General features: G+C 36.3%; 3 protein-coding genes across 6 annotated transcripts; 1 reads left to right on the top strand and 2 right to left on the bottom strand.

Annotated features, from left to right (window-relative positions):
• Window positions 1-60: 60 nt before the first annotated feature.
• Window positions 61-5,340, bottom strand: LOC119080295 (1-acyl-sn-glycerol-3-phosphate acyltransferase gamma-like). 4 transcript variants are annotated; one of them, XM_037188567.1, is made up of 5 exons: window positions 5,161-5,340; window positions 3,468-3,661; window positions 3,062-3,396; window positions 977-1,535; window positions 61-906 (listed from the first exon to the last, which is right to left on the bottom strand). In XM_037188567.1, the coding sequence occupies exons 2-5, from the start codon at window positions 3,640-3,642 to the stop codon at window positions 812-814; spliced, it is 1,164 nt and encodes a 387-aa protein (XP_037044462.1). In that variant the 5' UTR covers window positions 3,643-3,661; window positions 5,161-5,340; the 3' UTR covers window positions 61-811. The 4 variants fall into 4 exon arrangements, with proteins under 4 accessions (XP_037044462.1, XP_037044463.1, XP_037044465.1 ...); XM_037188568.1 differs by lacking the exon at window positions 5,161-5,340 and adding an exon at window positions 4,115-4,283; XM_037188570.1 differs by lacking the exon at window positions 5,161-5,340 and adding an exon at window positions 4,111-4,274.
• A 7,276-nt stretch (window positions 5,341-12,616) lies between these two features.
• LOC119080297 (transmembrane protein 70 homolog, mitochondrial) lies at window positions 12,617-13,524 on the top strand. The gene is made up of 2 exons (XM_037188571.1): window positions 12,617-13,192; window positions 13,262-13,524. The coding sequence occupies exons 1-2, from the start codon at window positions 12,725-12,727 to the stop codon at window positions 13,469-13,471; spliced, it is 678 nt and encodes a 225-aa protein (XP_037044466.1). The 5' UTR covers window positions 12,617-12,724; the 3' UTR covers window positions 13,472-13,524.
• A 491-nt stretch (window positions 13,525-14,015) lies between these two features.
• LOC119080292 (zinc finger protein 26-like) lies at window positions 14,016-15,784 on the bottom strand. The gene has a single exon (XM_037188565.1). It carries the CDS (start codon window positions 15,655-15,657, stop codon window positions 14,083-14,085), a length of 1,575 nt encoding a protein of 524 aa, XP_037044460.1. The 5' UTR covers window positions 15,658-15,784; the 3' UTR covers window positions 14,016-14,082.
• Window positions 15,785-17,079: the final 1,295 nt, after the last annotated feature.

Raw genomic sequence — 17,079 nt, 5'->3', positions numbered from 1 at the left:
CCAGATTTCTTCCAGTCTAGCAACTATACACTGCGTTATCAATAAATAAACAATATCGCCTGATGTGAATCCAATTTTTATTAAATTTAACAAATTCCATAATTCAATTTAACTAAGGAAACGATAGAAAAAAAGAGAAAATTTTATAACAAAAACTTATCGTCTAAGAGGCGTTTCTGTTTAGCCCATCAATGACGGAAACGATTTTTTTTTGTTGTCTTTAGTAAATTGTAACTTAGTTCAATTAACTTACCGGCTACGTTTTGCGCGTAAAGTTTACATTTATATAGATTTTTTGGTGTACATTTTTGCTTGAGAAAACTGGTGCACGGGAAGCTCTGGTTAAACGATAGAAATACAACGAAAAATAAAGAAAAGGAAAGGGAAAAAATGCTTTCGACTACTACACATACATTACACACACCGGAATTATTTAGATATATCGCTAAACAGAGTTAGAGTTTTTCTTCTTCATTTTCTTTTCATATTTTTTTATAGAAATTTTTCAACTTACTTTTAAAAATCAAAGTTCTTCTTCTTCTTCTTGTTTTTTGTTTGTTTTTTTTGTTGCTTTCTTTTTCTTCAAAAAATAGAAACCTTCGAAACTAAAAGTTTTTCTTTGTGCTATGTCGACATATTGGTTACAATAAAATTGTATTTTTTTTGAGGTAAATATCGAGTGGTCGTATGTTGTGGGTGAGGAAGGAGTATTTCATTTCATTTTCATTTCTTTGTAGTTGTTTTTTTGTAGATGTTGTTGTGTATTAGTTTCTTTGTTTTTCATAAATTTGTTCGTTTACAATAAGCTCGTTTATTCGGACTTTGATTTTCCATTTTGTACAGCACCATACGACGATCCTTTGGCAATCTTTGACATACCAATCGTTTTTGACATAAGTAGATAAACTGAAAACGGAAATTAAATTGGATTGAACAACGATCAGAGAGAATTTTAAATCCATCCAAATTAACTTACAAATGGTAATAATTGCCACACCAATGCTAAAGTACAGCAATTCACCGCTAAATAGTAATCGTACCAAGTAATATAACATTGGCGTTAGTGTGACTATGCTCCAAATGACTGTATTTAAAAGTGTAGCTAAACTGGGCTTCTGCAACACCGGTTCAACTTTCTTGAATCGACTGCCCGTAAAGAAGTCACCATGCTTGTGGAAACTCTCCTGTAGCTCATCCTTTTCTCTGAACAGATTCTGTAGCCATTCGGACGCTTCCTCTTCACCGTCCGGTATCGTTTTCATGTCGATGCGACGAACATGCATGTAACCATTCACCGGACGTCCGTGCAATAAATTAGCAACGGTCGGTTCATATTTATCGTCGGCCTTGAATGCCAATTGGATGTCATACAAACCGGGGCATTTGTTTTTCAAATACGGCAGGCTGGCCGTGAATCCTTTCGATCGTGGTATGAGATGATGTTTCAATTCGGGCATGCCACGGTCTCTGGCGAATTTGATGGATGCTTCATGCTTGCTTTGGGTGAATCGAGTACCTTCGGCATTTAAAAGTAGCTGAAAGTGAAATTTGTTTTTGAATTTTTGAATCTGTGTTGTAAAGCACTGGAAACCAATGAACGTCAACACAAGGTATGGTCGAATGTCAAACTTTGTATGAAGCGGAGGACAAAGCGATTTCATATAAAGAAACTCACCTCCCATGAGAGGTGAGTTTGTTTATATGAAATCGCTATGTCCTCCGGTTTGTATGAATAGACCATACCTGGTTTATACTTTCATTGCTGGAAACGTTGAAAGCACTCCTCGAATTCAGTCCCTCTAATCCCATAGGATTTAGTTTTTTCAACACTTTTAGTGATTTAGTCCAAGAAGTGACACACCCCTCGGAGGTTTGCAATTTTGACTCTCAAAACTTATCTGGACTTTCGCCATTATCAATTGGAAAAACATGACTAATGAATGTGATTCGATAGCAAGACAATCTTTTAAATTATCGATGGCATTATCAGCAGTAATATGTGAAGTTTTTGCCTGTAAAAACGTTATGGTTTTTATGGCTACAGGACAATTTTCGAAGTTTCGTGTTTTTGATACACCCAATTCTAGCACAATGTATAACATGAAGAGGCGACACCTGAGGTGACCCACCCTTTTCTAAGTACACTTATTTCAAGGAGTGTGTTGTTCATCAGTGAAATTATATTTTAGCTAAACAAAGTTCTCTTTGTAATTGAGAAACTTCGATTTTACGCTGAAAAATTTCTTCCAGCAAGATGGATAAACTTGAATGCGTCATAACTGGTCCTGTGTTAAAAGTGTTAAAAGAGAGTAGAAATTTTGACATATCACCCACCGAGCTCAGTTAAATTAACTGGTTTTTCATCCTGTTTTTTGCTCTTTTAACACTGTAATACAGTGACTGTATTGCAATAAATGCTGCACGTTTGATAGTGACATTCAAGAAGACATTTGAGCAAAGACCAGTGTGAGTCCGCCGACTCATGCGAGTATACACTGCGAAGACCAGTTAATTATAACTAGCCTTGGAAGTTATACTTTCCTTCTCTCTAATCATAACACTCTATTCATTTCGATATCTGACTTTGACCCGAAGTACTTGTCGATCTGTGTTATACAATTAGCAAAAGATTGAGGTATTGAAATGTGATACAAAGTGTGTATTACACACACAGCATTCAGTTCGTATGTGTTGGAAAATCATTTCAATGATATTGTTGGTAATTGATATGGAAATAGACTTAAATACGAACAACATTATGGACACGATATCCTATTATGGTCAAGGTCATCGTTTCAACTAGTTTCTAAAATGATTCGAATGTATTATTACTCGAAATATCGAATGGTATAACTGGTGACAGGATGGTAAAGTCATCAAAAAGTCACGATTTTCTATTTCTATCCTAATCAACTCAATCGAATTCCTATTTTTAGAGTTCAGTTGACTGAGAGAAATCCAAGAAATTGAATGAGATAAAATTGCTTAAGTTGGGGTTTTAAATAATTGGTTCACTCTGACACTGTGCAAGATGACAAATGAAAAGAAAAACAGAACTTACCCACACCGGATCGGGATAGTCAAATATCTCATTGATTTGGCGACCAATAATTTCCTTGTCTTTGTCGTACGATCGTTCCAGAAAAACAAATTCAGCAAATTTCCACGACCATCCCACAGCCGGAATATATTGAATAACCTTCTTGGCATAAGCTTTGCAGTTTCCAAGCACTCCGGACTTCTCACAGAACATCCAACCGATTAGCCAATCAATTTCATAGGAATGATTCATCATTAACAGAACGTGCTCTTTTCCGACGTATTTCTGCATGATTTCATCGTCGATGTAAATATACAACTTTGAACTGGACCACCAGTCGGCGATGAAAACTATTTCTGTGGAAGAAGGAAATTTGAAATTTGTAGAGACGTCAGTCGCACTCACTCATTAACGAGATAATACTTACGGCTGTAGAAGGAATAGCACAAATAATATCCTATTGATCGGTAGAGCCTTTTATTGAATGGTTTCAGTCCATAGTATAATATGCATTGAATGGCATTTATAATCAGTCCGGATGTGAAAAATGAAATAGCGAAGCATAAATGCACAAATTTCGATTCTTTTATATTCGAGACCATGGTAGTTGTAGAGTTAAATCTGTGAAAATAGAAGACTATCAATACAGTTACAGTCTAGCGAGACAGCCAATTAAGTTTTATATATTCGTGACCACGCGACTCTGACTGATCGGAACTGATTCAAGAAATATCGAACTCAACAATGAAGTCGAGACTATGACACATCTACATTATTGACGACCTCAAATTGTAGCTGAGCAATTATTCAGAACAGTCTACTTTCTTATCAGATGAACTTCATCATTACATAATCTAACACTATCGCTACGGTAAGTTCTTTCACGAATTATTTTAATTTTCGATTTATCAGGGCGATGAACGGATACATACAAAAGTATAGCACAGAAACGCAAATGATGGAAAAAATCACAACATTGCAAATTGTAGTAATTTAGCACCGAATGAACGAACGTTAGTAATCAAACTGTTAATTAAAATTGAACTGTTTGTGCACTAGAACATATATACCTACATTTATGTCGTGGAATGTATATGTTTGAACAGATTGCAGTCTTCTAGTGTATATAGTAGACGGTCGTTCGTTTCATTACGTTACAAAAATAAATAGCTTTTGTCTTTAAATAATAAAAAAAAAAACACTTCGATCAGCCGAGAATCGTTTAACTACTGAAACATGCGATGCTGACTGTCGTTGAACGTTTACTATTAACAACGACTTTATCAATCATTCAGTGAATGTATGAATTTTCACACAGAAACGTACATATATATACGGACGGCTCTATCTCACCAACTTTATTTCAACCGATCGAGATACAAAAAGACAGTGACTTTCCACATTACGCGATAGTAATACTTTCTGTTCTGCTAAATTTAAACCGACAACTTAAACGGCTTATCCTATCAGCCGAGCACAACGTTATCAGTTAATGTTCTGTGTTGTCACATCGAAAAACCGAAGTGTTTTTAATTGATGAACACATACGTTGGATTGAAATCAGAAATCGTTCATAAGGGCAAAGTACATGGCAAAGGCGAATATACTTTGTTAGTGATGTCCATTGATAAAAGATTACCGAAATTGGAGATACCTTGGTCTTTTGTTGTCAAAAAAAAAGAACGAACAAAAAAGGTGAATGAAATTGATAAGTGCTTTGATGTGAATCGTTATCGATTGGAGTTTAAGTTTAATTCCTTTGCACTGGATTCACTGCATTCAAGGAAAAATTACTCACAAATTCAGAAATGTTCTAAAACTAAACATAACCTCAATACTTATTCGAAGACCTCGTCATTAATTTACAGTTGTCGTTGCAATTCAATCGAAAACCACATTCATAATTAATGACAATATTCTACCTTTCGATGCAGTAATCACATCGACGTTGTGTAATATAAGACTTGTAGGACAAATAAATATTCACACAGAGCATATAATCAGCCCGATTTGACATCACAGAGTTGACACTGAATATTTAATCAGAATTATTTTCTGAATGTTTATATATCCTAAACAATACTAAATAAAGCTGAAATGCACTGATGTAATTTACTTACGATGTACAAACCAAAATTTCTTTTTAATTTACACTATTTTGTCTTTACTTTGGATTCCTTTTATTTGTAGAAAAACAAAACTTTTCCATCTTTTTGCGCAACAACTATAAACTATTCCGACCCATAAAGGCACACATACTGATCGCTAAAATGACAGTTCCATCGGTTCATCATCGCCACACACACATGCATATTTTTTGGCAAAATGGAATGTAATAGATCACTGCGAAGAAGTGTTGGGACTTTTGGGACAAAAATATGTAACAAACAAACGTTAATTTTCGTAGATTTTTTCCTTGGTTCTGAAACATAGCAGATTAAGACACTCAACAAACGGTTCAACAGATGTTTTCATATAATCAACGCACTTCAAGCGTAAGTTGTACTTTAAATAGGGTACTGAAACTGGACAGTGTATCGAAAAATTTTGGCACTGTAAAAAAATTCGGGCATTTTTTTCATAGAAAATAGTACTATATTTGGCAGCTGTAATAATAGCACTTTTGCTTGAAGTTCGTTGATATAATAAATATGTACATTTTTAGTACACGAAACATTATCTTTGAAATCTATGGAGAAGGTGTTTTAACCAATGAAAATATACTCTTTTGGTATGGTCTTATGTCAAAATTTGTATGGAGCGGAGCACGACAGAGTAAAGTTAACCAGGCAGGAGCGCTGATTTGACTAGGGACCTGAATAATCTAATAGCCCTATATTTTTTGCGAATAAAATTTTTCAATTTATGTCAGTGTTAGTGTTCATTTGAGTTCATTTCAGTACAGTGTATTAGGTCCCTTATTTGACATTTCGAAAATGAACCGCTCCTGCCTGGTTTATTTTACTTAAAATTAAATTTTATAAAGAAGTTTTAGATAACGGAGGTCATTGAGGTCATTCATTAACATAATCAAGGTTCTGAAAGAACAGGTTAAGACAACTCTACATTGAGTTGATCAGGAAGACGGTGACGGTGACACACAAATTGTGTCAGCTGCTACTACGAAGTTTAAATGAATATGGTGACTTAACAAAAAAAATCCGAATTTTCCTAAAAAAATCTTTCAAGTTGATTTCACACACAATTTGTTTGTGCGTTTATCAATTTCAGTTTCACCTGGGCTTCGTGGCTGTTTTAAACTGTTCTTTCAGAACCTTTTTCATTGACCTTTTTTAAGGATTAAGCGGAGCGTGGTGAATCTTTCTTATACTATCTATAAGTGAATAACAGGACTCATAATATTATCCCCTCCTATGTGAAAAGCTTTTATTTTTTTCTACTGGTCTTCCATAACTGCGGCCTTTACTACCCAAATGCATCGTTACGTAAGCATAAGCATCCACAGTACATAAATATGTAGACACTGAATGCAAATCCATTTAAGCACACATAGTAGGGCTCACTAGCTGCATTTTGGTACATTTTGGTATAAAAGCGTGAATTTTTTACCATATGCATTTGGGGATTCCAAAATGATTAGGAGACTTTGAAAAAGTGACCTCTAGCGCCATCTTCATCCGGTTGAAGTTTTCGATGCAGAGGTAACTTTGATGAATTTCTGTGTAGCGGGAATCGAAGCTACGCAGGTGATATTGGTCTCAAACGGAAGCTGAGGGTTCAAAGTTTTTTTAGTGCAAAAAAAATTCACGAATTTTCCGATTTTCCCGCAGTTTTTTCCGAATTTTCTTAAAAATGATATTTTAAAAACGAGGTGAAAGTTAAGTAATTTTTAAAATTGATTCAAAAAAGTTTTTTTTTCTTCGCTATTATCGTTGCACGTTCAGTTTCCAAACTTTTAACGATGAAAAAGTTTTTGGATGTTCCGCAGCAGTGGTAAATAGTTTCAGTTTTCATCGAAAATTTGAACCATGGCATGGCGATTTTTTTTCGGCAAAATTTTTTTTCGTTCAAAAATCAAAATTTCATACAGCGAAAAGAAGTGTTAGGCAACGTCGGCTCCCTAGACCAAACCAGACCCGATCTCAGCTTGGCAACATCGCGATTCGAGTTACTGATCCATCTACGATAATCAACCATAAAATCGCTTTTCACATTCAATATGAGCGAAACGACTTCTTTGGACAACACGCACCCGACTATGATCCAGTGACCCATATGCAATTCAATTTACTTATCAAACAGATTAGCGAAGAATTTGATTTGATTTCCGAATATTTACTCAGACAGATTTTTTTTTAATCTGCCTAGAAAGATAATCTTGCGTTTATCGCTCTAGTTAAAAACTGTTTATCTCGATATTATCTGTTCTCGGCCGAAAAATAGCATAAGCATATGCACCTATTAGGTAGATTATGCACCCCTTTCCATAATGTTTATTTTGACAATTTGGAAGTTACAGCAATCCAAATCGTCAAAATAAATATTTTGGAAAGAGGTACATAATCTACTATTTGGACAGATGTGCACAATCTAATATAAACTTCTACCATAGCACTGCTCCTAGCACTAACATGGAAAACGTCCGTAGGCTGATCAAATCATAGTAAATGAGCTTTTGCGTTTCTTTTGTAAAGATGGATGACCTTTTTTCACCCCTCCACTTATACCTAACTGATGGCTTCAATCAATAGTCCATCCACTGATAACGACATCTTTCCCTAACACTTTTCCCACGACAGAGTAAAGATAACCACGCAGGAGCGCTGATTTGACTAGGGACCCGAATAATCTAGTAGCCCTATTCATTTGAGTTCATTTTCATCCAGTGTATTTAGGTCCCTTATTTGACGTTTCGAAAATGAACCGCTCCTGCCTGGTTTATTTTGCTCTGCCGTGCTTTTCCTAATTTTAATCGTTAATCTAACTATTACTTTTGGTTTAAAGCGAAAATTAACAAAACAAATCATTATGAGTGGGATTAAGGTAGCTTTGGTGGTGCTATCTACAAATGCATAACTACACTTAACTCCATTGACTACCAGTTGTTGACAAAACTGATATAGCCAATATCAATACATTGTATTCCACCCACAGGGATTTATTGCAATGATAATAAGTTATTATTGAAAAAAATTGCATATTCATTCATTAGAGGGAGGATGTGTTCTGCAGAAACTCAGGACAGTTCTGATGGTATTACGATTTGTGTTGATTGTAGTCACTCACAAATAGGAAGACAAACTTTAATGCCACATAAGAAGTTAACCCATGGATGTTATTGAAATATTTATTTGGAATTCACTCTTTGCAACTATCGTTTCGCACCTAACACAAATTTGCATCTCTTGCTTCACCTTCACACTTATAATGCAACGTAATTAATGGACGTCACCTTTTTAATCTTTCGCAAATAATTCGATATCATTCGCACTAACGTTTGCCCTTTCTTTTTATAATTGTAATTGAGCATACGTTCTCATTCTGTGTTGTTATTAATTTGCAAACGCAACCAATTCTTATTTCGGTGTTCAAAGAAAATGTCATCGGTTTTGAAGAAAGCGAAAAGTTGTTTTGTGTTTCAAAGATCTAGGGGATTTTTACCCAATCGGAAGTTCCTGTCACCTTGTCTCGGATTTTTTCTTCAGGGTTCGGTGAAAGCAATATCGATTTGTGATGTGATTATGAACATTTACATGATGTCCATTCACACTTTTGGAATCGTTTTCGTTCTGCCTCAATTTGACCATGTTAACTTCACGAGTGTTCGTCCGATTCTTTGGACATTTAGATACTTTTACTTTGGTACAAATATCGGCCTCTCTGTTTTACTTTACAAGGCGGCTAGCAAAGTAAGTTCGATTTGGTATTTGTCCGAACTTTGATTCGTAACGCTATCGGTAAGTTTATTTTTTCTATTTAATGCAGAGAAATGTTAAGTTATGTCAAATTCAACTGATCGTATCTGCAACAACGTATTTGGCATGGTTCATTTTGTTTATCGTGCACACATTCTACATAACTTTCATCAATGAACTCATTTTGATTGCGTACTCGTTTTTCAGTGCCTACAAATTGTACTACCTATGGGTTGTATTTGAGTTTGTTAGAGAACTTAAGACTTGCAGCGATTTCAATGGGTTGTTGGGTCGTTTGAGTGATGATGAGGTTCAAGAATTTTTGAAGGGCCATGAGCACTGCAAGAGGACTGACATTAATGTTGCTGAAGCTCAAGTGGAAGGAGAGACCTATGAACATAAACCTTACAAAGTGAATTTTGAGATTTCCTTGGACAGACTAAATATGGGTACGATATACGATATGCATCGACATACGGTCGGTCTAGCCACTTTTCTTCCAAGACCTGTACGCTTTTGATTAACAATTCAGCTCATAATTAAACAATCCCTGTAGATTCATCTATGTTAATTGGAGAAGGACAATTTGGAACTGTCCTAAAGACAACACTGAAATCCGAGTCAGATCTAGAGGTTCAGACAGTGGCAGTGAAAACCATTTCGAAAAATCAAGGCGTAGGATTTTTCAAAGCTTTACTGATGGAACTTAAAATATTGACTCATGTTGGGCAGCATGAGAATATTGTAAATTTAATTGGTGCATGCACTTCAAACATTCAGGACAGACAGGTTTACATCATCGTGGAGTTTTGCCTATATGGGTGTCTACAGAATTATTTAAAGGTCAATCGTGGCCTGTTCTTTAACTTCATCAGAAAGGGTCAAATTGTTCAAAGCAAATATGTGATCAATGATGGATATTCTTTAGCTGGTGTTAACAACGCTATCACAACTTTAGATCTCGTCAAATGGTCGGCACAAACTGCCAGAGGAATGGAATATTTGGCATTGAAAAAAGTTGTTCATGGTGAGAATAGTAGACCCTAGATTGAGTGTGACTATGGTTATATGCATTAGTTTATTGTCTCATTCAAAAAAGGGGATTTGGCTGCTAGAAATGTCCTATTGACCCATGACAAGACCGTTAAAATTGCTGATTTCGGTCTGAGCAGACAGCTGTACAATTCTAAAACATATGTCAAGATTGAAGAACAACTTTTACCGTATAAATGGCTTCCAGTCGAAAGCTTGTTGGACATGCAATTTAGCACCAAGTCTGATGTTTGGAGTTATGGAGTCACAATTTGGGAATTTTTTTCACTATCAACCACTCCATATCCATCACATGTTTGGTCAAACGACTTCGTACAGCAACTGCAGAACGGGATGAGATTAGAGCAGCCCACATATTGTACTAAAGACATGTAATTAACATTTAAACTTTAAATAGTCTCATAGTATATTCTACTGTAAATGGCGAGAGTTGGCTTGTACAAAGGGTGAGGGTAAAAATTTCTTGTTTGCTTGCTTTGTGTAAGTCTGTTGTTTAGTTGTTTTGACAAGTGCGTAGTTTTTTCTAGCCCGAGCCACAGTCGAAAGCCTGAAGTCTCACTAGTCAATACACAAGATTGTACGTTTACGTGTTTGTGTCTTGTTAGATCTATATAATAAAACAGCTGCCATGGTGGGTAGTAATGACGTGTTTACATTACATAAGCAAGTAATAGTACATTACGTCCGAGGTTCAAAATTTTTATTTTGGCGAGTGGGGACTTTAAAAATTTTGAACCTCGTACGTACAGTGCTCTATGTGCTTCTGGTCGGTAAATGTACTTAAAAAAATTGCATTTACCGACCAGAAGCTAGCAAACTAGTAAAAAAAGGCACTAAAATCCTTGTTAGAAAATATAGTCTTTGTAATTGAAAAGAATGTAACGTTTACTCTTGAAAATTTTCAGATATTCAGTGATGACTAGGTGCTGGCAAGTGGATCCAGCTTTGCGACCAGCATTTAGGGAGCTTCGTGAATATTTCGATTATATTTTAAGTCAACACACTTTACAAGAAGATGATGAGTATACAACATACACAAATGTTTGATGTACTACTTTACAAGTAACTGCCAGTTTTTCTCAGTGAAACTTTCGTTGTATGGACGTAACCTGGTTATAAATGCTTTTCTGGCACGCTATGTGTGTTGTTACACTCGGCCTATGTCCTTGAATCTATACAACTAGTGCTTAAAGTAGCGTTTATTACTCGGTTGCGTAAATAACTATTATTTGAAGTAACAGTAAATGCTGAATTTATATATCAACTTAAAAATAAATAAATTAAATCCTTCCTCGACAATAAATAAAATGAAAATAAGTTTGAGAAGCTATTCAAAAATGTCTCCGAGTTCCGTTCTCAGGTTAAAACCTTGAATTGTTTGTAATAAGGACGCATGTCTGAGAGAATGTTAAGGGTGATTTTTCATGTTAAATCAAATAGTTCTACTCGGGACTCTCGAGCCGAGAGGCGGCTTGGAACCACAAAAATATATGTTAAACCGGTCATGTTGTAGCTCATGAGCTACGACACCACCTTTTCATTAGAGTTCTATGTGTTAAATAATTAAAATTGTTAGTTTTGCCGCGCAACGATTTTTTTTTCTTAATTTTGATTTCCGTTGATGAAATTTGCGAAAAATAAGGAAAATAAGAATTTTTTAATAAAATAAGGAGGAACAAGTAGGTTTTTATAAAAATAAGGAAATAAGGAGGTGTGAAAGGCCTGATCATCATCGAGGACGATATGGATGCTGCAACACTGTCTTATACGAGTTTAATAGATTTTTATAGTCATACGCGCTCGAGATAAAACCGTATAAGACAGTAAGATTGTATCAGTGGACCAGTTGAAACACAAGCAAATTGCGTCAAGAATTTGGTTAGGGTTAAAGTCGACAGACTTTACACTTTCACGACCACGAGGATGTCTCCAAGGCTGTAAACTTTGGGGAGGTCACGCAGACCGCCATTTTATTAGATACGCGGGAACACACCACGTCTGATGATTTTTACATACAAAAAAAAATTCACCACATCGTCACAGCGATGACAATCATCACAGTAGGTGAATTTTTGTATGAAATCCGCCATGATATCATCAAAGTATATAAACACTGTTTATATACTTTGGATATCATCAAGTGTGGTGTGTAACCCGCGTATCTGTATCTGCGTGACCTCCCCAAAGTTTACAGCCTTGGTCTTCCCAACACGTCGTCACTGGTCTGGTTGTAGCTGAGGTTTATTTGGTCAGCTCATCTTAGATAAAACAGGCTTTTGGATAACAGGTCGGAGATTTACATTTTTAGAGCGACTGACTTTGGGTGAGATTATGTCCTTATCCTTATTTTGAAGGTGATTTAACGTTTTGTGCTACAGGCATAGAAAATGGGATAGTAATACTTTCAATGTATTCAGAGAAAAATACGATCAATCCAGCAAAACATCAACTTAAGGCCAGTTCATGGTCGCATATATCGCAAAAATGTATGCGAGTATGAACTGGCCTTAAGGAAATTCGAAGCATTAAACATGATTCAAAGAATATGCCACCTCGCACGACACTAGATTTTTTTTTTTGAAATATGGTGAATAATTCTTACCACATCACAGCTAAATCTTCTACAATTCTGATTGTTGGTTGCGGTGAACTTTTTGACAGGCTACGGCAAATTGGTGAATGAAGTGTAGTTTGGTTGTGTCATTTAATTTAATTTCTTATAAATAATCACTCAGGATCAAATATTCTAAGCATAATGTTTGTGTTGAGAAGTTTAAGACATTTGCATTTGTCCGCCTCGAAAGGAATTAAACCGGATCAGCGTTTTATGACAACACTATTTCAACGGCAAAATCCCATCACCAGCTCTCCAGTTTTCCAAAACTATATTTGGCGACAGAATTCAACATCATCTGCTCAGCCGGAAGGTACAAATCAGATTTATTTTGGCACATTAACGCCGAAAATCCGAGCCGTAAAAGTGTTCTCACTGACTACAAGCATTGTTGGTCTGGCTGCCCAGCCAATGTTAATTGAGAGATCGTCGGAGCTCGGCGGAACATCAATTGTGATTCTAGTTTGTAGCTTCGTGGGCTTCTTCACATTTGTAACGCCACTCGTTTTGCATTTCATCACCAAAAAGTATGTGACAGAAATCAACTATGATCCATCAAAAGAGGAATACACCGCGACGACATTGACTCTGTTTCTGACACGAAAAGAGGTATGCCATACAATGCCGGATAGTTCATTCGACTCAACACTAAATTCTTTGATTTATTTACTTTCTCAGACCAAGTTTCAAATCAAGGATGTTCGAGTGCCTGAGGTAGCTGGAATGTTTACAACGTTTTTTGCCAAAAATAGGCCACTTTTCGTTGATGTCGAACTGTTCACTGATCCCAGCCATTACGTTAAAATGATGGGCTATGACAAGCCCATCGATTTTCATATGAAGATCAACGATGGCGATACGAAAGAGACCGGTAAACGGAATGAGTAAAACATGTGGAGATCATTTAGTAATAAAGTTATTGTTCATGTTGACACAAATGAGCGATGCGTTGTCATTCTATAGAAGATGCTTCTGCTCCCACCCGAAAGAATGCTGAAACTTCTGTACTTCTAAGAGGGAATAATAGTCCTGGAATTAATCGGAAACAAGGAGTCGGGTAATCGAAAGAAATAAGAAGTGACTGCCAATAACAATGTTAAGCTCCAAGAAAGGCGAAAAGTAGGATAAGTCTCTGTGTCCACTTCAAATACAACTTAAATCTCACTCATTCTTACCTTAAGACGTAAACTTTTACTGCGATAATGTTCTTCCATGAACAATTAGTATCTGAAGTAACAGATGTTCCCAATCAATTAAATTTCTGAATATAGTTGAACAGTGAGACAGGGAGAAAAGGAATTTTAATTTTTGAAAATATTTGTGGGAAGTAGATAGGAGGTTCGTTCAGATTGTAGGAAAAGAGGGGAGGCCTACATCCAGCAGTGGATATCAGCAGGCTAAACAGGAGGAGGAGGACAAAAGACGAAATTTTGGTATAACAGAAAAAGATCATTTAATGAACCAACTGAATTGCAGTTACATTTCGAAATCGTAAACGTTTAGTGAGCCTCATGTTTCGACCGTTCATGTGCACGTCGACTTGAAGACGATGTAAACTTCTCCTTACAGTGGTGTCGACATTCGAATTTTTTCTCGTCACTATGCCGATATGAATGGGTTCTTAATGTTTTAGCAGTTTTGAACGCCTGAGTACAAATTTCGCACTTATATGGTCGGTGCTCGTTTTCATGTACATTTCGAATGTGTAGGCTCAAACGATGCGCCTTCAATTCCTTATCACAAATCGGGCATTTCTTCATAATATTAGCGTGGCACTTAATGTGAAAGTTCAATTTGTTGTTCGTTCTGAACGTGCGACCGCATATGGAACATTGGAAGTCCTGGAGTCCTGTGTGAATTTTTTCATGATATCGCATGTAGCTGGAGTGGGTGAACGATTTGTTGCATACCAAGCATTTAAACGGTCTCGAGCCGGTGTGTGTCCTTTCATGGACCTTCAAGTTGTTGGACAGCGCAAATTTTCGGCCGCAATATTCGCACGCGAATCGTTTCTGTTTGTTGGCCTTCATTAAGTAGATGTGTTGCTGCATAATGTGACGCAAAGCACCGAATCGTTTCTTAACGGATATTTGGTTACAGATACTACAGCCGTACTTCGGCTCATCGGGATTCGTTTCATCACAGAAGACACTGGCGTTAAGGTATTTTTTTAGATTTATCTGCAGGATGTCATCATTCATCTGGGTGTCGTTGATCAAATGACCGTATTGGTGTGCGTAGAACGCGAATTTTCCTTCGATTTTCCGATTGCATTTTTCACAATCGAGAGACATTTTCTTTACATCCGGCTGTTTGATATGTTGTTGTCTCATGTGCGCAATTATCTGCTCTTTGGTGGCAAACGTTGATGAACAAATGTCACATCTTTTGAGACATTTTTTCTTGTATTTCCGTGGACATTGCTCAATTTCGATTTTAACCGTTACTTCCGCTTTCGATTTCATCTTCTCTATCAATCTCTCGTAGGTTGTATCACTGACGTCGATGTGCTGCTGAAGGTGGCTAGAAAATTCGCTTTCGTCCGTCCAGCTTTCGAAACATTGTGGGCATGTCAATGATGTCATGTTAGAGTGATGTTGTATCATATGAATGATCAACAGTGGTGAGGAGTAGAATTTCTGGTCACAGTGTTCACATTGGATTAAAAGTACTTCATTGGTGGTTTCACTGAAATGAGCATGATCCTCATTTTGCTTGTGGTGCTGGTACTTTTGTTCAACGATTGTAAATTCGTAGCCCAAATTACCCGGATCATTGCAATCACTAAACATTACTCCATTCACGTTCTCCGTCATCGGGACAGTTTCCGTTTTGTTGTCCGTAATGCATTCGCTTCGACTATCAGTGAATCTCAAATTGTCATGGGTCATGTTCACTTTAGCCTCGAATTTCGCATCGAAATGGCTTTCGACATGGGTCAATGTGTCCAGAATGTTTGTAAATGAACACTCGCAGTGATAACAAACGTAAATGTAATTGTATTCACTGTTTCGATAGATTGTGGCTGATTTCAGTCTGCCATTGGCTTCCAGTGGATCCACGATTGAATTCATTGTTTGAATTGTGTAAAATTAACCTTTCAGAGTTCGATTTTTCCAATATTTCCTTTATATATCACAATTTTATCAATTTGTATTTCTAATATATTTTCAAGTTGACTTTTACGAGAAACTGTTGTGAAGTTGGCTCAATTTTGGTTTGACTAAATGTCAGAAAAAGTGGTAAATTTCGGAAAACTTTTTGAAAGTTTACGCGGTCTCATCAATTTCACATTTGTTTTGAATGTCTTAGCCAAATCTTTACATGATCCAATTCTTATGAGTCAATTCGCCAAAACTTCGAACAGCTTATATGGAATCAAGATTCAAGCCGACGGCGATCCAAACGAGCTATGGCTCAAATGAATCGTCGTTCAATTCTGATAATATCGTGGAACAACTTATCATGGCCCTTAGAAAAATTTTCTCCGAAGTGGTCGCGAAAATCGTTTTTTATCAATTACTCCAACATGCGAGATGTGAATAATGTCAAATTGTGTACGTTTATGAAGGTCGATGAGCTGGATATTATTGACCAACAAACGCCGAAGTTCGATCCACCCAGCCGCCACAACAAGTGGAAAACCTCGAAAAAACCAAAATTTTTGAAGGGCTCTGGGCGTTTGGGAAAGTTAGTTGCAGCATTAAGCTCTAACCCGGAGTTTTGTAGCTTACTTCTCGCCCTATCCATCCATTGACACCCCACTCGACCACACTCACCGTCCCAGATAGAAATGGAGTTGATTTTTCACAATGTATCTCAACCCATCAAATTTTGGAAACTCTTCGAACTTTAAAGTTCCCCAAATAACGTTTTTTCGAGCGAATTTTATTAATTATAGTTTTACGAGATAATAGTCAGTAAAACTAACGTGATACAGCCAGAAGATGAGTCATAGATCTTTTTTGTAGAGGCCAAACTGCCAAAATGAACCAAAATTTCAAAATTTTACCTCATCAATTTTTTGAAAATAGTAAATCGAACTCAAAATTGTTTTTCTGATCTGCACGATAAAGTATCTTCCTATTTTATCAATTCTGTCTAAACAAAATACGTGAATTATAAAAATTGGCATTTCTCGATACATTGCATCCAGGTACTATATCCACATATATTGAGAAATGCAATTTTTCAAAACATATGTGAATGGGTGAGATAGGAACTAATCAGAAAAACAACTTTGAGCTCGATTTACTATTTTCAAAAAATTGATGAGGTAAAATTTTGGAATTTTGATTCAATTTGGAACAAAATTTGATTCAACAAAAATTTTTCGGGAAAAAGTTTTTCCACGATATTATCAGAATTGAACGACGATTCATTTGAGCCATAGTGAAGTTTTGGCGAATTGACTCTTATTTGATATATCCGCCGATGTCGCAACTATATAAAATCGTATGATTTCAAATCTTCAATTTTTTTAAATTTTCTTTTTA

Source organism: Bradysia coprophila, unplaced genomic scaffold (genome assembly GCF_014529535.1).
Source record: "Bradysia coprophila strain Holo2 unplaced genomic scaffold, BU_Bcop_v1 contig_350, whole genome shotgun sequence".
Taxonomy (NCBI): domain Eukaryota; kingdom Metazoa; phylum Arthropoda; class Insecta; order Diptera; family Sciaridae; genus Bradysia; species Bradysia coprophila.
This window is presented reverse-complemented; position numbering and strand designations above follow the sequence as displayed.

Excerpts from the sequence above, each read along its gene's own strand:
- LOC119080292 (XM_037188565.1), bottom strand. The coding sequence starts at position 15,657 with ATGAATTCAATCGTGGATCCACTGGAAGCCAATGGCAGACTGAAATCA.
- LOC119080295 (XM_037188567.1), bottom strand. The coding sequence starts at position 3,642 with ATGGTCTCGAATATAAAAGAATCGAAATTTGTGCATTTATGCTTCGCT. Across the intron at positions 3,397-3,467 it reads GTGCTATTCCTTCTACAGCC|AAATAGTTTTCATCGCCGAC; the intron begins GTAAGTATTATC and ends CTTCTTCCACAG. Across the intron at positions 907-976 it reads TGTGGCAATTATTACCATTT|TTTATCTACTTATGTCAAAA; the intron begins GTAAGTTAATTT and ends TTCCGTTTTCAG.
- LOC119080297 (XM_037188571.1), top strand. The coding sequence starts at position 12,725 with ATGTTTGTGTTGAGAAGTTTAAGACATTTGCATTTGTCCGCCTCGAAA. Across the intron at positions 13,193-13,261 it reads TGTTTCTGACACGAAAAGAG|ACCAAGTTTCAAATCAAGGA; the intron begins GTATGCCATACA and ends TTACTTTCTCAG.